At 41.0% G+C, this 25708-nt stretch overlaps 2 protein-coding genes and 1 long non-coding RNA gene across 5 annotated transcripts in view; 1 reads left to right on the top strand and 2 right to left on the bottom strand.

Annotated features, from left to right (window-relative positions):
* Positions 1-80: 80 nt before the first annotated feature.
* cyfip2 (cytoplasmic FMR1 interacting protein 2) lies at positions 81-24019 on the bottom strand. 3 transcript variants are annotated; one of them, XM_057850578.1, is made up of 30 exons: positions 23868-24019; positions 13654-13803; positions 13476-13565; positions 12636-12713; positions 10318-10419; positions 9985-10166; positions 9799-9895; positions 9549-9677; positions 9354-9458; positions 9185-9273; positions 8848-9085; positions 8526-8678; positions 8202-8341; positions 7982-8129; positions 7610-7763; positions 6938-7094; positions 6765-6861; positions 6607-6683; positions 5763-5871; positions 5565-5684; positions 5284-5483; positions 5121-5208; positions 4870-5013; positions 4686-4776; positions 4211-4341; positions 3018-3090; positions 2833-2927; positions 2515-2753; positions 2017-2164; positions 81-1905 (listed from the first exon to the last, which is right to left on the bottom strand). In XM_057850578.1, the coding sequence occupies exons 2-30, from the start codon at positions 13768-13770 to the stop codon at positions 1738-1740; spliced, it is 3759 nt and encodes a 1252-aa protein (XP_057706561.1). In that variant the 5' UTR covers positions 13771-13803; positions 23868-24019; the 3' UTR covers positions 81-1737. The 3 variants fall into 3 exon arrangements, with proteins under 3 accessions (XP_057706561.1, XP_057706562.1, XP_057706563.1); XM_057850579.1 differs by lacking the exons at positions 13476-13565; positions 13654-13803; positions 23868-24019 and adding an exon at positions 13354-13458 and having other exon boundaries at positions 3018-3091; positions 4209-4341; XM_057850580.1 differs by lacking the exons at positions 81-1905; positions 2017-2164; positions 2515-2753; positions 2833-2927; positions 3018-3090 and adding an exon at positions 3113-3970.
* The window catches only part of LOC130924176 (uncharacterized), a 4998-nt gene continuing 2899 nt past the window's right edge, over positions 23610-25708 (top strand). The window contains exons 1-2 of the long non-coding RNA XR_009064835.1: positions 23610-23717; positions 25524-25680. This is a non-coding gene — a long non-coding RNA (uncharacterized LOC130924176). The remainder of the gene's footprint in view (positions 23718-25523; positions 25681-25708) is intronic.
* The window catches only part of itk (IL2 inducible T cell kinase), a 5414-nt gene continuing 4812 nt past the window's right edge, over positions 25107-25708 (bottom strand). Inside the window, exons 16-17 of the mRNA XM_057850581.1 lie at positions 25514-25671; positions 25107-25425 (exon numbers count right to left, since the gene is read on the bottom strand). Of these exons, the coding sequence (XP_057706564.1) occupies positions 25360-25425; positions 25514-25671 (224 nt within the window). The 3' untranslated portion in view covers positions 25107-25359. The remainder of the gene's footprint in view (positions 25426-25513; positions 25672-25708) is intronic.

The raw sequence follows: 25708 nt of genomic DNA on the forward strand, positions 1-25708 counted from the left end.
AGATCCAGTGACACTATTTATCAGATTCATTGATAAACAATGCCAAAGTCAAATTTAACTCAAATTAACCACAACACCTCTTTTCAGTTAAACATATTTTATTTCATGGAAATACAACATAATTTGAAATCCTATGCAGGACCGTTGTTGTACATTTTATACTCATTTCTCCTTTTTCAGTACTTCAAAACATGGTCACTTATACAATTACATAAACAAAGCATCATGTCACAAATGGAGCCATTGATGACAATAAATTACACTTCCATGCTAAGGTTTCGCACTGATACATTTGTGCCTTTTGTTTTTACTAGATAAACCTGGAAATGAATAGATCAAAGTTGAATAAATAAAAAGATAGTAGTTAAAAAATAAGATTTATAAGTAAAAATGATGCTGTAAAAGATCACTGGTAGAGGTTGAGTAAGTCATTTGTTGTACTTCTTGTTAAAAAATAGGGGCTTGAGAATATTTTGGTAGCACTGCGAAACCAAAAGTCCAACAATAATTAATACTGATTAATATTCAAGAAATGCTCATTTAATCATACGTGGCTTTTAGTAACATATTTTTTTTATTTGACAAATTTAATGGACAGCATTATCCACACACACTCGAAACAGATTAATCTAGAACAGCACTGTCGCTATACACCCAGAGGTATTTGCTCACCTTATGGATGTTATTTTAAACTCTGAAAAATCAAAACTTGTTCGTTCATTCATTCACCTTGCACACCGCTTATCCTCACGAGGCTCAAGGGGGTGCTGGAGCACTCTCCCAGACTGTGGGCAATCAAAACATGTTCACCCATAATGTTTTTTCTTTCTAAATTAAAAATACCATTAATGTAATCATGGAAAGTATATAAAGATATTTCAAAGAGACAGAATAAAGAAAAATAAATGAGCTTTCCATGAGCTTTCCAATGAGTAGCAGACAATTATACCAACCATGGGCAAATAAAAATATTCTGAATAAAACAAGAACAATTACGACATCGAACACTTCACTTAGTTTAGGAATTTACATTGAAAATGAAATGGGTTTGCAATTGAGATCATTAAAAGCAGTACAAACCAGCCGTGTAACATATTTATCTTGAAAGTAGGCCAATTTTAGGGTGGGAGGGTGGTTCAAATTAAATGTATCATGATAGACTGAAGAGTGAAGACCTATCATAGGCACACCAGATAAATATGGAAATGAGAAAAAAAATGACCTTATGTCAATCAGATGTGAGCACATAGTATATATTTTAGTGCTCGAGGTTTTGTTGGTCAAAAGTTTTAACATAACATTGATTAGTATTCATTTAATTAGTAAAAAATCATGGTAACCTTCTTTTTATTCCTTAATCTGAGTCTTTGATGACTTGGAAGTGGACTTAAAAATGACTATTTTGTGGAAGTAATCTAATCTGGTGTGCAGTTGAAGGAATAAAAATGGGCATGCATGATTCGAATTGAAAGTCATGGGTATAATACTAAAACAAAAAGGTGAAGATGTGAATAATATATACTTCCACCTATGGTCTTGCCAACTCCACTTTTGCAAGCATTCACAGAAATTCCAGGAGAAGTAACAGTTTAAGATGACTTGTCTTTGAAAAAACATGAGATATTTTAAGGAGGAATTACAGTAACTCACAACTGTCAGACCAGAAATGGGCAAGCATAGCATCACGTATGTGGGGAATGTTTCTGTTCAATGTGCCTCGTACGTCTGTATTTATTTTCAGCAAGTGGTAGCCAGCGACTGGTGTATAGGTGGCTGGAAACAGCGAACATGCTCTACAGTGGAACTGTCTGTCTCCACAGCCTTCATGTACTTGTTTAGGATAGCGAAGATTTCATTATTAAGGATCTGGTACTTCCTGATGCGGTCTGCCATTTTCTTTAGTGGCTGTGAAAAAAGACAATAGTGAACCTGTCAATTACAGTTATTAAAAAAACATAATATTTCAATAATGAAAATGTTTGGTACTCCATTTCTGGTACAGCAAATTATACTCACCACATTTTTTATGATCTCATCCTTGCCATCTTGCCTTTGGACTTTGAGCAAGTGATAGCAGAAGTCAAAGAGATCAAAACGACGCTGCTGTCCCAACAGAACAATGACAGCACAGCCGGCCCAGTTCAGGCCATCCCCAAAGCATTGCCTAAAGAGAAAAGCATATGACATGCTACTCTTCTATATATTGATTAATTGAAAGTGTGTGTTGGGATACATCACATCACCACCGATTTCAAAATTTGCTCATTTGCAGAGAGGTTTGATGTACAAAAATGCAATTGTGATAAAAACAGGTCTCCTTTTGAAATATGTTTTTGTGAAACAGTGGGAAAAAAGATTTAATTTTAAAAAAGGTCAGCATTATCATAAATAGTGACCATTAAAACTGCAAAACAAACAACTCACAATAGTACTTTCATCTGGAATGTCTGACATGTGCTAAGTATTCAGCTGTAACTATTACATATTGTCATACACAAGTCTGGTCGTACTCACTCTGCTGTGAACTCATGAGTGCCCACTGGGATGCAATACACAAACTGCATTGCACTCCAGAGGCGGTGGAACTCCATGCACTCGTCCACATGCATGACACCATTGGTGGGAGGAGGCCCACGCCACACCCCATCCTGCAGGAAGCTGCGGATGCGTGTCAGTATGACCTCAAACATGGAAAGGCCGCAACAGAGACGCTCTTTGGTCAGCAAGTCTCCCTCACGTGCAATGGCAATTTGCTACCAGAAAGACAGAACAATAAAATGTTAATACATTACAAAATAAAAGTAGGATCATGTTGGTGCAAAGCAAACATACCTGAGGCGTTCCCAACCTCTCAATCAGAGGTACAAGGTGGAGAGGGGCATACTTCGCTTCTAGTCTTTTCATCCTTACCTCCAGGCGCTCTCCCTCTTCAATAACAACATCCGTTTAGTGTGACTGATGTACAAAAACTTCAAACGATCATCTATTCAAGTGAAATGATTTTAAATCAAATATACCTTTGATGTACACTCTTGGCAGAATGTTTTGAAAAGGAGCAGCATGAAGAAGGTCACACACTTCTTCTTGGGACTATGTTTAAAAACAAAAAATACAAGATAAAATAATTGTAATGCTCAGCACTGCTAAAGGAAACCCCTTCCACAGCATGCAGATAGTCATGAAATGATGTTAATTTGTCATCAACACAGCATACTTCCCTTAAATTCCATAGTCTGTCTATTACATGTCAACCAATTGACTACATTTAAGGAGTACAATTCCCCTGTCAAGTGTTATTTCTGGGCTTTTAAGACAATTAGAACACTTGTAATTATGAAATACAGAGGTTTTCAATAATGCGCCCATTTAGGCAATGAAAATGAAAAAGATTTGAAATTGGTTTTTCCTTTGCAGCAAAGCTTAGATGAGCGTTTGTTGTTCATTCAAGTGATGACATTTGGTAAACACGCACAATCTTAAATGAGGAGAAGCAGAGTGTTAAATCATTTCCTAGCATTTATGAGAGAAAGAGCCATGCAATCATAAAGGCAGGACATGTGCAACTATGAATGTTGAAGCTAATATATGCACAGGCACCATAAAGGTTAGTGCTCGAACAAAAGAGATGTGGTTTACAAACAGGAAACATGCACCAAGAATCAGAATAAATGCATGGAAGTGCATGACTGCAACAGCAACTCTACAAAAATGTGGTACTTTCCTCAAATGATGAAAAGTACATTGGGATTCTTGTTCAGTATCCTGTTAGTTTGTTTTTCTTTAGTTCTAAATTTGATGTAATACCAAAAATTTTTTTCTAGCGCTGATGCATTATAAAACTGTCATGCAAAGACAGAAAAGGACAGAGAAAAGAAACACATCAAGGCAAACCAAAATGAGAGAACCAGAAAGAAAGAAAGCATCTCAGTGTTATCTTGATAGCAATGAACAAAACCCATATCCTTACCACCTGTGGTTGATGCCAGCGTGTAATGAAAAATAGAATCATAGTTTCATGATTAAACTCACTGTGGCACTTAGACCGGGGCCTGAAAGACTGTGATAGCTAATTTAGAGGAAATCAACATCTTAAATTGGGCAGAAAACTTCAGGCTCCCACAAGAACCACACAACACATTAGCAGTAGAGGCTGGTAGATCTTATTATACCAGCTCAAACTGTCATGTCAGAAGCAGAGTCGTGGTCTTACCAGAGCTTGCTCGATGAGCAGGCAGAAGAGAATGGCGTTCCCCACCTCTCTTAAGCTCTGGAAGACATCTGTCTTGAGCTCAGCGTACTCAATAATATCCTTGAGCTGATGGTGGAAGAACTCTAAGATCCCTGCAATAAAAGGAGTATGAGAGTCTTGGCTTACTTTGTATGATAGATTTGACAAAACCAGAAAAAAAATCTTGATTCTAACTGCACTTGTATAAAAATCAAAGTTGGCTAGCTAAAGTATGCTCATTCTACTAATTACGTAAGGCTAGTGGGAAACAAACTGATGTCAGATAGGGCTGTTGATCCCCATTGAGCAATAGTCCCCCGTAACAGAGGATAAGAAGATCATCACTGATGGTAGTAACATTTCCAGCTAGCAAAAAATGACTCCGCAATTCTGCAAACACTGAAAATTGGACCCTCCTGACAAATTAGTTACAGACAAAGAGAAGACAAATGCTCACCTGGGGAGCCATATTCATGGCGGGGTAGGCGGCAGATTTTGGGCATGACCTCAATGAGGGTTTTCACATACTGCAGAATGGTGCCCTGTAACTGAGAAGACACAAAAATGAACCACGGTCATGTTGAGATTCCACTAAACAAATCGACGTTTAGGAATTCTAAAGGGAATACAATGATGGGTACCAAGCTCTTCACTATCTTGAGCAGTTCCTCCATCACAACAGCAATGCCTTGGTAACCAAGAAGACGGCAAATAGTCTTGAAGTGAGGAGGCCCAACAAAGTTCCTGTAGGAGCTGTATATGTGAGAGTAAGCTATGTTCAGAGGCTAGGAAGAAAAGAGAAAATTCATCAGGCTCAGTTAGTAAAAGAAAAAAAGCCTATGTAGCTGAACAAGCTTTTCTAAAATTAAATTTGTCTAAGATTGTGGCACACCTTGGACCCATACAGGTAGTAAGGCTGCACATTGGCTGGCTTGTCTCTCTGAGGCTCCTGGGTGAAGGGAATGGCTGTGCGTACAAATCTGAAAACGACAAACATTTATAACAATAAAATGATTACCAATTTAGAAAAAGTGTATTTGTAAGCAGAGACAGACCGGTTCGTGGAGCCGTTGTAGCAATAATTAGGGAGGAAATCAAAATTGAGTTCCCAAAACACATGAAGCGTAATCCGGCCGTATGGAGCTGAGACGTTGTGATTGGCCTCACGGAACATGGCATCAAAACTATCCAAGGTCATGTGCTTGGACAGAAGCCGGTGAGTGAGTCTATTGATTTCCAAAAGCCACTCCAACTCCTAACCAGATGTGAAAGTTTCGTGTTTTGAATCTGTTTTGGAAGGTCAGATATTTTGCTGGGCCGAGGCATGTTTCTTTACCACAATAGAGGTCAGATCTTCGCTTTCAAAGCGGCTGATGGCGTGGTCGAGAGATTTATACATGGCGGCAGAGATCCTCTGGGTGATAAGACGGTTCAAGTCAATTGAGCGGCCCAGAAGCTGGAGGATACAGAAGGAAAACGGTGAGAAAAACAAATAAGCGAATTGCAGTTATATACAAGAGTTGTATTTCAGTACCTGCACATGTCGTTGCTTAAGCAATGTCTCATAGCGGTTTGAAGGAGGATATGGTATGATCACCCCATAGTTTTTACACTCTGCACGGAAGCGCTTATCGAGCAGGACACTGTGGAACAAATGCCAAACACTTAAAAAAGTGCATGACATTGTGCCAAAAATATCAAACTACCGTATTGGCCCGAATATAAGACGGTGTTTTTTTGCATTGAAATAAGGCTGAAAAAGAGGGGGTCGTCTTATATTCGTGGTCTAGACATTATACCCATTCATGACGCTAGATGGCACCAGATATCATTGAAACGATGTTCTGTCATGACAGATCTCAGCTACTCTCCCCATTCACGACGCTAGATGGTGCCAGATATCATTGAAGTGATGTTCTGTCATGACAGATCTCAGATACTCTAAAGTTTAACCAGTTTGCATTATTTTATTGCAATGTTTTTCCTTATTCAGATTTGTTTCAAGACAGCAGTTACAGATAGACTTCACTTTGATGGTTAATGCAGCTATTGCAATTGTGTTGTTTTATCACAATAGATTGGTTTATTTACATTTCAAAAACCAGAAGCCATTCATTTACCAATGCGCTTTAGTTTACATGTTTAAATGTTCAGATATTAAGATTTGAATGAGGCAAAATAACATTCTTTTTCTCTCAAATATATTGCTATAATCATTTGTTTCGGATGTACTGTAATTATTTTCTGTATAAAAATGAATTTTGAGTTCAAAACGTCTTTTTTCAAACTTGAGTCTTGAAAAAGAGGGGGTCGTCTTATAATCAGGGCCGTCTTATATTCGGGCCAACACGGTAATAAGACAAATTTACTCCTCCTACCTTCCGGCCATTGCTTTATAGTAGGCAAATATCTGATCAGCCAACTTGTAGACAAACTGATCAAAGCATAGGTTAACCTGTAAACAAGGAGCAAAGACTTTTGTTTCAAGACACTGACAAGAAATAATGGCACTGTATTTGGAGTTAAGCAGCCATACCTCAGCCTCAATTTCATCATAAAGGAACTGCTTCTTGAACTTAGTGAGAGCATAGTAGCCACTGTCATTGTACAAATCTAGTGGATACAGCACGTACCTAGGGAAAAGAGGAAATATTCATTACAAATCATTTTCCTCAAAGCACATTTAAATTTTAAGGAACTCAGGCTCACTCCATCATTGACGGTTCCTTGGTCTCTAGTATGTGGTCCGTGAGGATCCACGGCATGGACATCTCAATAGGGAACTGGATTCTGCGACCCATGGTCAGCTCAAGGAAGAATTCTCTAAACCAGAGCTGGGACAGGTCACAACACTGCTGCAGAGCCTCTGGGCATTAAAAGAATTTAAAAAAGGGAGATTTTCGTTCAAGAAATACAGATTTATACAGTTTCTCTTTGTATTAATGATTTATAGTTCTTCTTTATGCTTCATAATCAGAACATTTATTTCTGTTTATCAATGGAGTATTCATTTATTTTCGTTACTGCGTATCCCCAAACTTTAAAAAGAATCATTCAACAGCCTTCCAGATATCACAAGAGTAAGCTGGTGTCTTACACAGCCAAGCCACAGGCAATGCTGAGTTTTGAACACATACTGTATTACTACTGTCTCACATTTGTTCAGATATTTAAGATATTTAAAGGAATAGCTGTCATTGCATCTTATTTAAGGAATCAAGAAAACAATGCCTTGGTTATAGACATATGAATAATTGAGAATGAGAGGAAAGAACGAGGTCTTATCAACTCCTGACTGACTGATCAATTCATCAAGACTAAGGACACCAACTGCCTTGGTCAATGAGGTGAGTTATTTTTAGTGCAAAGTAGTCTCCTCACCGCTGAAATTGAGCAGGTGTGTGAAGAAGAAGGATTGTTTGTGGAAATCTTCTATGGCCACAACAATTGGTCCATCCAGACTGCTGCGCAGAGTCTTTTTAGAGCCGCTCTTGTCTGCAATCAATGACTCCAGCATAGTACGCACCATGTACAGCTGCAGGGGAGCACAAAGAGAGACAGTGAAGAAGAAAGAAACTAAACACTCACACTTTAATGAGATACAAGAATACAAGAGTTACTGTATAGTAAATACTGCATGTGGACTTGATTGTTAACTGCAGCTCTATCAAAGTCAAATAGTTATTAAGCTTATTCCACATTTGTATAATCATTTCTGTCCCATTTGTTGTCAATAAGTTGACTTAAACATACTTGTGTGCTAGAAGGTCCCACAGCTCTCCGGGGCACCTTGATATCAAAACCACCTTTAGGGTCCTTCTCCCCCCTCAGACACGGGTCATTTGGAGGTTCTCTCGCCCCCTCCCAGTCACAAACGGTCTTTCGAATTGCTTGGAGTACACTGCAGGATAAGAGAATGTTAAGGCAGAGCCACGCCAGACAACAATTTTGATTACACAATGTGCAAGTGTACCTGATGAGGACATTTTTCTTCTTGCGCACAGCCTGACGTAGAGGCTCCCTGAGGGTCATCTGGGCAAAGTCCTGCAGTGCTGCGTAGATGGTGTTCCGAATAGCCTGATTAAACACAGACTCCATTCGTCCCATGAGAACCTGATTGACACATCGGAACAAGTACTGAATGCAGTGCATCACATTTGTATAAGAACATTTTTAACATAAAGCATTTCAGCAAAAGACAAAAGGTTGTCTATTTGTCAAAAGCTGAGCGTATCCATATGTAGTCTATACAAAATACGACAAAGACGAAATAAAAACCTTCAGGTATCTTTTGTACCTGGAGCCCTTTGATCATGGCAATCACTTCCACCAAAGCAAATTTCTCTTCACTGGTGTAATTATAACGTGTGGCTCGCTCATACTCCTCTGCTGTGCCTGGACAATCCTTATTACAAAATTTGTCTGTAGGATGGACCAGCTTCCATGAGTACTGAAAGGGTCAAAAAGGTTCGATTAAATATGATGGTGCCTTTCAGAATACACATTCACTCACAAGCACTTTTCAAAACATCAGGTACAGAACATCTACTTAATTTATTGAGCTACTATAAAACAGGTTTATCAAGTGTTGTCTTGGCCATTCAACAAATAATACTCACAACTTCCATGACATGTGTACTCCACTTGGATAACAACTGCAGACCCCTCAGTGAAAGGTCAAAAAGCTCTCTGTATTCCTCATCTGATTTTTGGCTGTCCAGGCCAGAGCCCGTTACCACTTCACTGTTGCTGTAGCGCGCCAACTCAGAGATGAATCGAATGTGGTCTTCCCTGATCTGCACCATCTGCTCACACAGGTTGTACTGTGGTGAAATGCTGCTCTGGGTGCACGTCCACCTTTGTAGAAAAAGGTGAAAATGGAGGGATTCATACGTGTTGTGTCAAAAAGAATGGGGAAATATAAATCTGCAAGGGTGTATGAAATGGGTTTCATACTTGGACTTATTTTCCTCATAGTGAGCACTTGTCTCAATGTAGCGGGACAACTCTATCTGCATATCTCCAAACAGTGGCACCACTTGAAGCTTAAAAACACAGAGATAAAAGTCTCTCCTTAATCATTTCATTTTTGGACAAAGGTTCATTGAACAGGACAAAGCCTTACTTTGAAAAACTTGTCAATCTTGCTGAGGTTGATTCTCTTTTTGGCATCAAGCTTGTAGATATTACTCACATTACCATCCATCAGGTACAGCCCAAACCCCATCACCTGATACATGGACATATAAATTATTTTTAAAAGATAAGCTAAAGTACATGATTATAGTATAAAAGCAGGTAAGAAAATGTATGTGTTTACCTTGAGAAGCATGTGTTTCTCACTTGGAGTCAAATACATTTTGTTCTCATAATAATCTACACAAATGTTGACAATATCAGCCAAAAGTTCCTCATAACCTGGAATCACTTCCAGCTGTTGGTGCAGGCACTACAAAAATAAACCACAAAAAAACAAAAGAAAAAGGATTCAAAAATGAGAAATTGTTTTTTTTTTTACAGTTACAGTACATTCTGAAAAGGTGAAAATGAAAAGGGAACAATAAACATACCTGAGTGATCCTGTTATGGTTGGCTAAGAACATCGAAAGATTCTGAGACTCCTGAATGGATTGAGGGTCAGCCATTTTCCGCAGGAATTGAGCAGCCCTGGAGACAAAGACAGCCTGACATGTAATTCCCATTTTGGAAAAGCAAATGCAGCAATAAGAAAAGTTGGATTATCCATAGCGCAATACCTTTTGTAAGCAGAATGGTCATTCTTTACGCTACACTTCATGTTTTTCAGTTCGTCCAGTACAGCAAACATGTTGATGAATTTGCCCAGAGTGAGCAGATAGGCCTCGGAAACAAAGTCTTTCCTTCTTTCAGCATGGCAGAGACGCTTCACTTCACTGCAAAAACGTTCTATGGCTTTCCTCTACAGAGGAAAAATACATTAAAACCCATTACAAAATTATTTGTTCTTGGTAAAAGCAATACGTATTCTTTTTAATGTATTGCAGCATGAGTACAGACGTTATTCCCCTAAACTATCTCAAATTATTACTTTAAAATAAAGTAGGTCTTACTTGGAAGTACATAAACTTCATGAGCTTGGTGACTTCAGGCTCCAACACCTCCACTGTTTTTTCATAGATTTCAACTCTGTTGGGTTGCTCATTGCATTTTACCTAACAAACACAAGAGGGCACTATTACATACAGTATCATGTCATTGTTACCTGTTAATTCATCAAAAAATACTCCTTAGTACAAATAATGTTTACAGTACACTGTAAATTTAACCCAGCCAGTTCATTGGGGGTCAATTAGGGGCTATGAATGAATGAAAAAATGCTGATGATTACAGGGGTTTGAGCTATTTATTGAGCTGATTTACTTATTTATTTATTAAGGCCTCCTATATTAAAAATTTTTTTGTTTATAAGTCTTCTTTGACTTCTTGAGGGTCTCAGGCAATAATAATGAGAATAATTTTATTTGTGGAGCGCTTTTACAGATGCACAAAGACCCTTTACAGTTTAAACAAAGAAACAAGTCAAAAAACATGAGCAGAATAAAACATTAGATAAAAACAGAATTATAAATTAAAAGCCAGTTTAAAAAGGCAGGTTTTTATCAATTTTTTTGAATGAAGGAATGTGTAAAGAGGTGTGGATAAACTTAGGGCAGTAGTACTTAACCTGTGTTCGATCGAACCCCAGGGGTTCAGTGAGTAAGTCTAAGGGGTTCTCAAAGGCAAAGAAACACAGAGTCCTATATCTGTACGCTGATTATATCTAGGTAATGTGGCTTTTTAGACAAAGTTTGGGACTGGTTTGCTCCCAATTTACAGGCTTAATCCATTTCTTTTAACTGCTAGTCCTCGATCTAATGGGAGGAGGAACTGGTTTGCTCAGTGGAGGGTTGACTCACACTTGGTATGAGGGAATAGAACAGACCAATGGGCAGCGTGGTCTGAGATTGTGACCTTTTTACAAAACATGCTGTCAAAATGTGAATAATTTTGAATGGGGATTTGGTCAATTATTAGCTTGTTAGCTTAGCTATATCGGTTTTGAATTTGAAAAAAAAAAAAAAAAAATGCTTCATTATCTAATTCCGAAGTGTTCGGTGAATCCACATGTGAAACTTGTAGGGTTCGGTACCTTTAGCAAGGTTAAGAACCACTGATTTAGGGAGTTAGTTCCATTGGGAGGAGGCAGCAACGGAGACGGCTCTTACCCCCCTAAATTCAGTGTGCCATTTGTGGGGGCAATGCAAGGATGTTTCCATTAGATAAGTGGAGGTGACGGAAAGGGATGTGGGGACAGAGAAGATCTGTGAGGTAAGGGGGGGGCATAGTTATCCAGTGCTTTGTGTGTGGGTAGGATACTTTTAAACTGTATGCTGTTAGTAATGGGTAGCCAGTGCACGTCGCAAAGAACAACAAGGGTCATGTGATTTCCATAGCTTCTTCAGGTTAGAAGGCGTGCAGTTTTGGATATAATGTAGGTTTTTCACGAGTTTGAATGGAGAACCGAAGGGAATGCTGTTGCTACAGTCAAGTCTGAAGGTGATGAAGGCATGGATCCAGAGAAGGTAAGGGAAGAGAGAGGCGGGTTAACTTGAGGTAGAAGAGGCCAGTTCTGGTTAGAGGAGCAAAAATTTATCGATTAATAGACAACTAATCAATTAGCAAATTAATCGACAACTATTTTGATAACCAATTAATCTTTTAGAACCTTCTTCATCCTAAACTACTGTAAATTCTTGAAATTATAAAATACATATAACTTCTCAGTTGTAAATATTATCGGATATCTTCATTATATTTTTGTTAAGTCAAAGTAGGACATGAACATAAATCTGCTTTTACTTTGGAAAACAACAATTCATATTTTTGCCAATTTTCCAACATCTTACTGTTTAAACTAGCTTCTTAATAAGGCTGCAACAGCTAATCAATGTACAGTTGTAGACTAAAGCTAAGTCAGGAAGCTGTTGTAAAATATTTTTGAAGGAAATAGAGATCCATTTTGTCTTCATTGTTACTTACAAAATGCCTATAACAATGCCAAATTAAATTGTGAAGGTAATGGAAAGAAATGACATTTATCCAATTAATCGTTCAATTAATCGATTATAAAAATAATCGTTAGTTGCAGCCCTAGTTCTGGTGATTTGGTTTATGTGGTGGTCGAATTTAAGTTAATTGTCATAATGATTTCTAGGTTGCGGGAGTGAGTTGAGAGAGACAGAGTGCAAATGTTAAACGTGAGGAAATGAGGAACTTCTGGGTTGTGCATGACAGCAAAAAAGATACCAAAATTTATTTTACAGTCCAGTGAATTCAAAGTATAGTCTGACTCCCCCAATGAACATTTATATGCGTATCTGAGTATTACCTGCGGAATAGCTCTAGAGCAGCTTCTCCAAGTGTAAAGCATCACAGCATACTCATGTCCTTCCTCTAGCATTTCATTCTACAATAAGTGAAAAAGTAAAGATGCATTAGTTCAACAAAATGAACAGAGTTCCTATGCTAAAAATGGCAGTCAGAATAAAATCCACTTTCATAATACTATAAAATAAAAATGTATATTTTAATATGGATAAGGACCCTTACAGTATCATACATGCTAACTTTGTAGACACACTAGTTCTACAAGGTATATTATAGATAATTGTGTAACATATTATAAATATTCAATTTGGAAGAATATTTAAGTACCGGTAATTATTTTGTTTTCCTTTATGGTCAGTACCGGTATGTTTAGTTTCTTTTATGGCTACAATATCTTTACACCATAACACGTTATTCCTCTCAGATGAGTAACATGTTCCATAATGAATGGGCACATTATTAATATTTCAACAGGGGAAACGTTCCCCCCATTCAGAAATAGGTGAGCACATTTTTCCATCCCCCTAGATATAGTATCCTCAAATAGACTAAGTGGGACTTCCTGGTAAAATAGGGTTGAATAAGCACAGCTATTTGTAAGTCAAGTCACACTAGTCACCTCATGGCATACATGAAGGAGGAGGTGGAGTGGAACTTTGTCTGGCTGAATCCCAAGTGTGTGATCATGTGTGGTTTAATAATGCAATTTGAATGATTACCAGTTTTGTGCTGCACATCATCTTGGGCTTTGCTGTAATTATCAGGTGGAAGAAACCCCAATTCTATTTATAATGGCAGGCTAGTTTTATTGAACCCTTTTAAAAAGGAAAGGGGGCCTCACCATGCTGGAGTGGACAGTGGCTTGCTCAATATAACGAGCTATACCAGTAACAAAGGCATTCCTATCTTCAAAGTTGGTGTCAAAATTGGCCTGCATTAGAAGGGAGAAATTAGTGAGCATATTAAAATAATGTACATGGACACTAGCTGTGCAGGTGATAGTCAAGCTGGGTTTGTACCTGGTACATAATGGAGGAGGGAGGGGGTTCAATACATGGCTGCTGGTCTGGGAGGGGCAGCTCTTCCAGCAAGTCCACATTGGAAAGGGCATCCTCGAGGGTCACGTGTGTCGTCATGGTTACAAATCCTTGCTCACACCTCACCCAAGTCTGAAAGAAAATGGAGGGGCGATAGATAGGTAAGGTGAGATAAATAACCATAATAAAACATGCAGATGAATGATGGCACAGGAGGGACTTCAAGGAGAAAAATAATGCTTTTCATTCAGTATGTGACATGCTTAGTGCTTATGTCAAAATATCCAAAACAAACACCAACCCACAAAGACAGAGCAGTATTCAGTGGCTTTCCCTGCCTAAAACTGCAAATAAAAAGACTGAATGCAATCTACTTAATAACATGTTATTTGAAGAATTGCAACTTTAACCCTGTGTATGGATGCTCGCATAAGTCAACTGTTTATCATTAAACAAACTTGAAGATATAGAAATAGCTCTAGACTCTCATTTCCTCTTCTGAATTCCTATTTGTCTGCTCTGTAGGCCCTACAGCTCAATACTTTCCTTAAAAAAAAAAAAAAACACACGCAAACACCCTTACAGCAAGAGCTACAAAGTCCCTAACTTCTTGATGTTTGCCATAAAAAAGATTGATGAAGCATGAGGAAATCCGAATTATGTACATACGTACATGTACGCACACATCATTCATGAAGTAAAACTTTATGTATGTCATTCATAGTCTTTATTAATGTATGTCTGTGGCTATTGAGAAAGTGTGGTCCTTGCCCTTTCTTTTTCATGACAATCACCACCAGAACTGCACCCGCAAATGTAGCCACCTCTTTTCTCATCATGGGTGTCTGGAAAATGTGTGTTTACATTTGACTGAGCAGACAAAGTTGACATGGCCAATAATCATCTTAACAGGCATGACCAGAATTGAGAAGATGAATGTCAAAAAGAAATGAGCCAGAATAAACCATTATGTGTGACTCGTCTCTGACTCCCAAGTTTCTAAATGTGCAATTGTACTTCACCGCACTTCACTGGTTCCATGTTTTATGGCACAGCTTCATTCAAAATAGAATAAATTCATTTTTCTCCTCAAATTTCTGCACATAACACCCAACTATAACAATGTGAATATTTCAAATGTATTTTTTTTTCAAATTTATTAAAAGGGAAGTTCACATAGAAGGACACGAGAGATCAGGGTGAAAAGGTAATCGTCATGTCCCCATTTCACTGTAATAATCTCTCTGGCCAAATTTATGTACTCTACATAGGTACTAGTATGGAGGTCTGCCCGTACTTTCTCATATCAAGCGCACGTCAGCCTTCCACTAATCAAAGCAGTTTCTCCTTCAGTCAGGTAGCTGAAGAGCTGCAGCAGCAAATGTTAAAGGGAACATTGAGAAGCCTGCTGATTGGTCACTGGCATTCACGCCTCGAAACACAAGAATCCACTTGGCAAGATACTTTTGTTAGTGAAAGCTTGAGTACAAAAATACATTTTAAAACCTCGTTAAACCGTGGTTAAAAGTTCCAGAATATTTTTAAGTGCATTAATTTCAAACATTTGATCCGTCAAAAAATATTTCTAAGACACCATTGACACCCTGCCACATTCATTTGTGTCAGTTGCCTGAATAATAGATCATTTTAGTGATAACATGCTTGTTCCAATGAACACATAATAATGTCACAAAAAGAAAAAAAAAGTTATTTTGAAAATTAATGTACTGTGGAGCAAAATCAGGCTTTTGAGAACTTGGTTCATCCCAAAAACTTTGGTTTTGATGACAAATAATTACTTGGTAGTGGGGGCTTGGTAGAGTGCTGCTGAGCTCTGATCCCATTCATGTTTGGAAACACAGGCCTTTAGTAAAGCTGGAGTTGGCTGAATAAACTTTCCCAGCCTATACTAAACTGTTCAACAGTATGTGTGTGTGTTTGTGCGCGTCTTCTTTACATAGCCAAGGAAGATCTATTCATTTCTCCCTGGACACTAAGTTTCCTAACTGTAGGCATTGTTACACTAAAACAATAACTTCATAGCTCACTAGACAACATAAAAAAAATGTCAAATTTAAAGTTTAATGTTAAGCTACTCAGAAGAGGTGTTTTTATGATGATGGCAGCAAAATGATGGCCTGAAATAGAAAAGATTTTTTAAAACATATTAATTCGAGGGAAGGGGACCTTGAAATATTCAATAAATTAAAAACTTAACAGGGCTGCTGTTATATTTGTGATGCCGAAGAAACACACACGTTTGCTTCCAACAACAACTTTACTTAGACTCCCTTGCTTCCGCATTCCCAATAACCACAACAACTCCGATGGCTCCCCCCAAAGGCACCAGAACCCAACTACATTAACATACATGCAATAACTACATTGTGAACATCACATTTTCCCCCTCTTCCCTTGAGAAAACAACAAAATCACAAACCTTTAACCGTAACATGAAATGCCCCCCCCTTCACCCAAAGTCTCTCATGTCCCGATAACATAATCGCCATGCCAGACCGGCGGGGCCCTTGCTCTCTGAGGACGAGTCGGCTGGCGGGCCGCCCCTGTCTGTTCAGCTGGGAGAGTCCCCTCCTGGAGGTTTCCTGGGCGCGGCCTCCAATTAAGGGATGCGGCCCGGGAGAACGTTGGAGGGGTGACTGTGGGGGGTGAGACCCTGTGCAGCCGGTTTGAGTGCCAACGAGTCCCATTCTCCAGACGGTATGTGACCGGACCCAATTGCGCTGACACCCGAACAGGTTCAGACCAGTACGACTTCAGCTTGTTTTGACGGTGTGCATACCTGATCCTGACCCAGTCACCAACCGAGAATGCCGGGGTCTGGGCATGATGAGTGACATCAAACCTCCCCTTCATGCGGGCTTGTGCACTTTGGACATGGGCCCTGACTTCTCGATGCTCCTGACCCTCCTGTATACGCGTAGTCACAGCTCTCAGACGGTCCAACGGTTGCTTCAGCTCTCGCCCTATCATCAGCAGCGCAGGTGACACTCCCGTGGTGCAGTGTCTCGATGCTCGGATAGTCAGGAGGGTGCGATTTAGAGCAGCATTAAACGTTTGTCCGTCTTCTAGGCAGGCTCGAATGCCCTCTTTCAATGTTTTGTTCAGTCTTTCTACCCCCCCGTTACCCTCTGGGTGATACAGCGCTGACCTGATATGCTTGATGGACCGCCGTGCCAAGAACTCCTGGAACTCCGACGACGTGAATTGAGTCCCGTTGTCCGAGGTGATGGCAGCGGGGAGGCCCCAACGCCCAAAAAGCACGTCCAGACTGTTGATGATGGCGTGCGTGGTGATGGAGGACAACTGCACCACTTCGGGCCACTTAGAATGTAGGTCATGCACCACAAGCAGGTAGCGTGCATGAGCAGGTGCCCCATGCAGCTCCCCACAAAGGTCAATCTGAATATGGTCCCATGGTGCTGAAGGCCATGGTGTTGGGTTAAGAGGTGCCGTGGCAGGCTTGCCTGTCTTACCACTCAGGAGACAGCATGAGCAGTTCCGTACCAGGTCCTCCACATCAGTGTCGATTTGAGGCCACCACACGGTGTCACGGCAACGTTGTTTCACCTTGACCACCCCCAGGTGGCCCTCATGTGCCATATGCAGTACTCGGGCCCTTAGTCTCTGTGGAACAATGGTGCGGTGGCCACGGGCAAGGCAGACTTCTCCCCAGCACGAGAGTTCATCCCTGACCCGGTAAAAGGGTAACAGCTGGTCTTCTACCTTACCCGGCCATCCATTCTGAATGTACTGGCGGAGGGTCACGAGTGTATCGTCCTCAGCCGACGCCTGCTGCAGTTCTGCCAGCGTGACCACCGTGCTGAGAGGCCCGTGCAACACATGGACCCAGTCCTCCTCGCACTCCAGCTCAGGCGTTTGATCAGTCGTTGCCCTCGTGATTGAGACTGCCCTGGAGAGGAGGTCGGCTACTGTATTCGCCCGTCCAGGCATAAATTCCAGGTCGAAGTTGTACTGGTTCAGCCTGTCTGACCACCTCAGCAATCTCATTGGCTTATGACCTGAGCCTTTTGTCGCCAGCAATGCCGTCAGTGCTTGGTGGTCTGTGCGGATTGTGAACCTCCTGCCGTACAGAAAAACATGCCAGCGCTCGCATGCCCACAAACAGGCTAGAGCCTCCCTTTCTCCCACTGAGTACTTCTGCTCAGCCGGGCTGAGGGCTCTGGAGGCAAAGGCTACAGGACGCTCAACTCCTCCGTGGACCTGCGAGAGAACAGCACCAAGCGCCACTCCAGATGCGTCACAGGTGACCATAGTGGGCGCAGTCAGGCTGAAGTGCGTCAAAGTAGGAGGGGACGTAAGCTGCTGCTTGATTGTTTGTACAGCCTCCCGGCAGGCTGGGGTCCAGTGCCACGCGGCATCTTTCCTCAGGAGCTGTCGCAGAGGGGCCGTTGACTCTGAGAAATGAGGCAGGAACCGCAGGTAGTAGGTTGCCATTCCCAGAAAGGACGCGAGCTGGGAGGGTGACTGCGGGTCTGGCAGCGAGAGCACCGCATCAGTGTGCGACATAATTGGAGCGATGCCTTCTTTGGACAACCTGAATCCCAAAAACTCCACCTCAGCCACACCGAAGGTACACTTATCGGGGTTCAAGGTGACGCCGTGCTGTTTAAACCTCTCAAAAACCTGCCGAAGGCGGGTGTCATGAAGCTCTCTTGATGGGGCATGCACCACTACGTCATCCAGGTAGATGGACACCCCGTGAATGCCAGCCAGGATGAGAGTCATTATTTTCTGGAAACAGCTAGGAGCCGACGACAGCCCAAATGCCATGCGTTTGTACCTGAAGACCCCCACGTGGGTTACAAACGCCGTGAGGTCCATGCTGGCTGGAGCTAGAGGGACTTGAAGATATCCATTACGCAAGTCCATCTTACTGAAAACTGAAGAGCCATGAAAATGGCTGGTCAGTTCTTCGGCCGTGGGCAGAGGGTATTTGTCCGGGATAATGGCTTTGTTGACGTCCGTCAGGTCAACACAAAGACGCAATCCGCCCCCTCTTTTTTTCGCAATCACTAAGTTCGACACCCATGGTGAAGCATTGACAGGCTCAATGACGTCCTCCTTCACCAAGCGGTGTAACTCCACCTCCACTGAGTCCCGAAGAGCCAATGGAATGCGACGCAGCGGCTGGATAACTGGACGCACCGACGAATCAACGGTGGGTTGGTGCACAAACCCGGACATGTGGCCCAGTCCTACGAACAGCTCCGGGTAGCAGTCAGTCCAGGAGGAGGCGACGTTCAGGATCTGCACGCCTTTTGCGTCAGTCATGGTGAAGCCCAATGCGAGCAGTAGGTCTAGGCCCATGATGTTCGCACCCCTCCGCGTGATGTGGAATTCAGCAGCAGGAACACTGCGCACGTCGTACCTGACAGGAAGGCACGCTACGCCCATGATGGAGATTGGAGAATGGCCATAGCCCGACAGAGGCAACGTCGCCCTTTTTAACGGCACATGACTAAACAGACGATCATACGTGTATTTGTTGAGAATTGACACTTTAGCCGCTGTATCCACAAGCAACGAGACAGGCACGCCCCCCACGTTGCATGTACAATGTTTGAACGATGCCTGCCTGCTATGAACAGCATTAATGGGAACAGCTGCTGTATTTTGGCGCGCTGGAGAGGAGCGGCAGCAACGAGCAAAATGGTTCAGTTTATTGCAATTACGGCATCGTTTGCCTTGTGCGGGGCATGCACTATCCCTCGACGTGTGCTTGGATGATCCACAATTAGTGCAACACGCAGGCGCAGCCTCCTTTGGTGCCCGATCCACTCTCTGCACCTCCAGGCTGCACCCCGCTTGGATGGGCGCGTCTGATGACGTCACCGGCTCGTGGATTGCGCGGCTAAACAGGCGGGCTTCCGACAACGCCGCCTCCAACTGCCTTCCGAGTGCGAGCGCGTCAGCGAGCGTCATCGTGTCAGGTTCCAACAACAACCTCTCCCTCAGCTGACAGCAGTGTGTCTTCTCTATTAGCTGATCCACGATAAGTCCATCCTCCAAGCCGCCGAAATCACAGTGTCTTGCCAGCTCACGCAGAGCCGCGACGTACTGAGCAACCGACTCGCCCGCCTTTTGAGCCCTCCGCCGGAACTCAAAACGATACATACGCCGGCTCCGTCCCGAACAAAAATGAGTTCTTAAGCCAGCTATGGCCGTGGCATACTTGTCATCCACTAACGGAAGCGTTGCGAAAATGCGTTGCCCCTCCTGCCCGAGGCAATGCCGCAGCAGCGCGCACTTTCTCGCATCTTCCAACCCTGCGTGACCCAAAGCCAGCAGGTAGTCCTCAAAAGACGCCAGCCACCTATCCCAAGGAACAGTCGGCTCCCCCGGGAAGGGGAGAAAAGGTGGAGGCGGTGGCAGAGCAAAATCAGCCATCCTCGTCTGCCAAATGTTATATTTGTGATGCCGAAGAAACACACACGTTTGCTTCCAACAACAACTTTACTTAGACTCCCTTGCTTCCGCATTCCCAATAACCACAACAACTCCGATGGCTCCCCCCAAAGGCACCAGAACCCAACTACATTAACATACATGCAATAACTACATTGTGAACATCACAGCTGCGCTGAGTGTTTGATGCTGCCAATTCCTACCATCCATGCGTGGAATCCGTCAATCACAATGCCGATTAGGGCTTCACGATTTTGACAAAAAAAAAAAAAAAAAACTAATTAAGATTTTTCTGACGAATACTCTGACTGCAATATAATTTTTTAAAGATTTTCGCCTGTGATACTTGCGTGTCATGTGGTACAATGCAGCTCTACACACTGTTGCATCAAAGCATCACAGACGGTCAGGTGGATTGCAAAAGTGTTATTTTCTTACACAACTTTTGTTACAGGCCTACAAACTAGTGCAAGAGGTCGAATGATGAAATCTCATTTGGTCTCTGGCACTTGTCATTTCACATTCCTCTCACTTATGTCTGTATGACTTTTAACTGCATTAATAAAACAACAGTGTTATTGTACTGTATATTTATGTATATTTTTTATAATTTACAATTCCCGTGCAAATTATTTTATGATTGCATAGTGATCCATAATACAGAGTAGAAATTGTATGACTTCTTACGCAAAGTATTTTATCAAACCAAACAACATGACACTATGAATAAAGCTCATTCACAAAGTGTCTCTTTGACTACATGCGGTCGCAACGTCACTGCCAACACAAGTGCAAGTGGCTGCTGCGAGCCCTCACCAATTACACTGATAAATTAATATAAAATAGAGCTAAAACAACGCTGAATGCGCAATACGGACAGTACAACACCCACAAACACAATGCACATTTTTAAATGTGAACATTTAATCCATCTTGTTTTGCACTGATACTAATCACGTTTTCACAGAAGTAAAATCCTCAATGTCGATGTCAATGTCGATATATGTTCATTGTTCAGGCTTAATAGCGATTAGGGTTGGGCATCGAGCATCGATAGGAACCGGTTCTAACACTCCGATGCTTCCAGAATCGTTCGAATTTTTTAATTTCGATTCCTTGTTTCGATGCCCTGAGCGGAAAAAAATTGCTCGAGTTTAAAGACTGATATTTATATACAAGTTATGATTAGCCCTGTGAGAAGTTCATTTAATTTAAAAAAAAACTTCATTTAATATAAACTATGCAATTTTTTAGACCCAGCATTTTTTTTTTTTTTTTACCCTGCCTCTTAAAAGAATCTGAATCGGGAATCATTCGGAACCGGAATCGAAACGTGGAATCGGAATTCGAACCGGAGTCATTCATTTTCAAATGATGCCCAACCCTAATAGCGATACCACCAAAAAGAGCAAATTAAACTGATAATAATAATAAAATTTACAGTGACTTCCAAAAGTTTGCCCTTATCCAGGGGGCCTGAACTTTCACATGTATGCAACTGTGTACAGAACAAATGGGAGGTGACACTTAACTTACTGCAAAAAGCCTGCAGGCTGCTGTATGAGTAAAACTTTGTGCCACCAAAAACAATCTAAATTGTAAATGGGAAATATTGAGCAAATGAAGCTTGTTTCACAACCTATTAGAGTGAGTACTCAGGGATCACTAGATTACAATTGGCGCAACTTTCCTGAAGATTTCACAAAATGACAAAAGGAAAGCGTGAGAAACAGGATAGCATGAACAAGAGAAATATACAGTGCTCATGAGACACTTCAACAACACTAATAAACATAATGTTGAATTAATATATTCTCTGAAGATGTGAATCATTAAATGTATTTTTCAGTTGCAGAAAACTGTGGCCAGTGTCTCTTATGGAGCATTCGTCAAAGAGACACAAACAGAGTGAAACTGTGTCAAGTCCGGGGTCGCACTGCTGAATGGAATCTCCTGCCCCAGGGTTGCCTTTGTTACATCGATTCATACTCACCAAACACAACCAATCCAGAGAATTTCCAAACACATGTTCCAGCAGTGTCTGTGTGTATATGACGTTGGCTATAGCATCACCTGACCCAATCAATGACATGTTTTCGTCAGTGACAATAGACACAACATGCTCATGCCAAAACAATTCTTGATCACATGGTTGCTTGACAAGTAGGGAAGGCCTTGGGGGCAAAACAAATCACATTCATCACAGTATGCGTGACAGTAAATTATACAAACACTGACCATAAAACTGAGAATTTGTTTATTTTGCCTCTTTGTGGTAATATTGAGCTGTTGGTTAGGCTTGAGTTTTGCAGTTAATAGAGCTTTCCGGATTGTTTTTTGGGGTGTCCCTCATTCAAAATGGATTAGCTGTCTATCGGCGTCAATGACAGAGGAAATTGCCATTGCGGGTTTGGTTCTTCCGTTACCTTTGCAGGGAAAGAATGTCCTCAAGTGACTATCTAAAACAAGAAGAGGTTGCTGGGAAATAGCTTACTGATTTGCATGAAAATTGAGAAGTTTTTCTTTGTCTCACTCCGTTTCAGGCATTTTTTTCTGTCCTTTGTTGAAAGCAGAACTGTATTGTAAAGAATGAATATACTGCCTGAAATTAAATGAAATATATATATATACAGTATATATATATATATATATATATATATATATATATATATATATATATATATATATATATATATATATATATATATATATATATTAAAATGTAAATACTCGGGGGGGAAAAAAAACAATTTTCCAAAGCCAATCTTTTATACCCGATTCCAATCGGGCTGCATTTCTTATCCTCATCAGATTGGAGACATCCCTACAATCATGACATGCAGTGTACTGTTGATATTGAATTCATTTGAGGAAAATTCTAGGTCTGGAAGTAAATTCGGTGAAGCATGCAGTCTGCTACAAATCATGTCATCATGGCTTTGGGTAAGGGGCTGAATTATTACACATTCACAGCAGAGTCAGCGTGAAAAAGACATGGCAGATACCCATGTTACGCGCTTGCGATCATGTGAGTTCTTTGAAAATTGCTAATTTGGACGTGAAGAGTAAGCAGGCGAATACTGTATGTCATTTGAGCATCAGTCTCAGGCCTGCAGGCGTGTCACCATGAGAGCAGTGCAGCCTATCCGATGTTGACACTTCGCTCACTCTCATGTCTACAATGAACCTACGAGACAAAAAGTGGCCTTTTCCCAACGTTTCCCATTTCCCTCTGTTAGGGGTTTAGGGTTTTCCTAGCTCTTTTGGGGGGATGTCGTAAATGTTTGTCAAGTGTGGGCCTGTGATGCCCTTTGAGACATTTGTTAAAGGATATATAAATGAATGTGGCCTGACTTGAAAAAGTATACCAAACGATTTACGATTGGCAGCTTTTCTTTGATTTATGGAGAAAATCGTCTGGCCTCTATTCACTCGTCGTTGCACTTGCTACGCTCTCCTCACCCCACCCATCTCATCTCATCTCCGTGGGAGCTACGATGCCGCTGGCAGCTAACGGGAATACCGTGTGTGGAGATAACGGAGAAGCGGTTCACTAGGACCGGAGTCGCTCAGCAACGCCCTTAGATGTACTACTATGTGTAAGCATGAATTAATACCGAGAATGATGCACTATGTTAGCAGGAAATGGGGCAGAAAAAATGAGCACTCTCTCAAGCCATCATCACTACACAGCTCACATCACCAGCGAGACCACGTTCATCCTCGAGTCTCCATCCATCGCCACGTACCTGCAAATCTCACGCCTGTCCGACGATATGGGAGGCGTGCGGACAGTGGCGCGGTCTGCGACGCCTTTCCAATCTCTTCTCCGGCTTTAGCAGGTCTTGAGAGTCGAGTGATGCTGTAGTTTTGCCCCGCTTTAATCCACCCCACACAAAGAGCAGAAAATGGCTGCAAGTGCAGTTTCTTAAAGGGACAGTCACACTGGTGTCGACATGATGTTGAGCATGAGTTACATTAATTGTGATGGACTCTTCTCGTTGGTTCGTGTCCACAATTATTCAGCTTTTGTACCGCTTGTCCTCACTGTTTGTTGATTTATGAACGTTAAATACATATTTTAATCGTCAAATGCGTTATTAATTTGTCATGTGAAGTAATTACACTTTTTCCTTCTGACAGGAAAACCCAAAAGTGATTTATTTTATTTATTTTTGTTAGACATATCTTTAATAGGCAATTCATATTTATTTTTGCAGCCCTTAGCACATCAATTTCACAAATTGCTGCACATTTACACAGCCACAAGAAAGGATAACATCCCCTAATCTAAACCCCTACTTGTGTAAAGAAAAAAATAATCTGTAATAATAATAATATTTCATCAGAGGAAAATAGAAGAAAACATAATCAGTAATAATAATAGTAATAATTCATCAGAGGAAAATAGAAACCTTAAGAAGGAAGGTAAAAACCCAAATGTAACAACTTAGTACAATAATTTATTTCACAATGTGTTTTTGTTTGTTTGTTTGGTTTTTTTTTTTTTTTTTTTGCCTACAAAATTTAGAGTATATGCTATTGCTTTAGAGGACATACTTTACAAATGGGAAATAATATTTCTGCCAAATCTTATAATAGCCCGTACTTTACAAATGGGAAATAATATTTCTGCCAAATTTTATAATAGCCCGTGTTCGAAAAGCACGTGCTTACATTAGTTTTATTTTCTATGAAGAATTGAAAATTGAACGTCATGGTAAATGATGTATATTATGAAATCATATACTGTATGTTAACATAAAACATTTATTTTTTTACCTTTACAGTCAGAAACCCTAAGTGCATACAAACAGAATGTAAATAGGGCATGTGACTATACAGGGCAGTGAAACAGTCTAAATCAGGGTTCACTAAATCCAGACCTCGGTGCCACTTGTCTTGTCGTGTTTTCCATGTCTCCCTCCTCCAACACACCTGAATCAAAATAATCAGGATCATTATCAGGCTTCTTGGAGAGGTTGCTGATGACATAATCATTTGATTCAGGCGTTAGGCGAGAGAGACGTGGAAAACACGACAGGAAAAGTGGCACCGAGGTCCGGATTTAGTGAACCCTGGTCTAAATTAAACCTCAGCAGATGGCGTTGCAATTAATGGAAAACATCAACATATGGTACAATACAGGGAAAAAAATGCCAAACCTTGGCAATTGATGCAAGATTAAATAATAAATACATGTTATTTTTATTTTTAGCATCCATCAACCATACATTTTGTTCAACGTTCTGAAAGTGAGGAAAGCTCATGTAACAACAATGCAAAGGATGGACGGTCCGCTGGTCTCTGAGAATGAAGAAAATGGATTAAAAAAACAACACATAGTCATTATTTGTGTGTTTTCCTACACTATTCATCCAATTCATTTTCCCACCTCTTTCCAGCACCACTCCATTATCAGATAGACAGCCTCAGGTGCCAAACGTGGCTTAAGCAGTCTCATGCCAGCATTCAGAGACTCCACCACCTGTGCATTGGATTGATGCTCATAAGGAAGCCGGCCCTCTGTGTATACTTCCCACATGAGAACACCTGAACAAGGTAAACAAATTTCTGTTTGAATATGTGA

The sequence above is a fragment of the Corythoichthys intestinalis genome, chromosome 11, assembly GCF_030265065.1.
Source record: "Corythoichthys intestinalis isolate RoL2023-P3 chromosome 11, ASM3026506v1, whole genome shotgun sequence".
NCBI classification, from domain to species: domain Eukaryota; kingdom Metazoa; phylum Chordata; class Actinopteri; order Syngnathiformes; family Syngnathidae; genus Corythoichthys; species Corythoichthys intestinalis.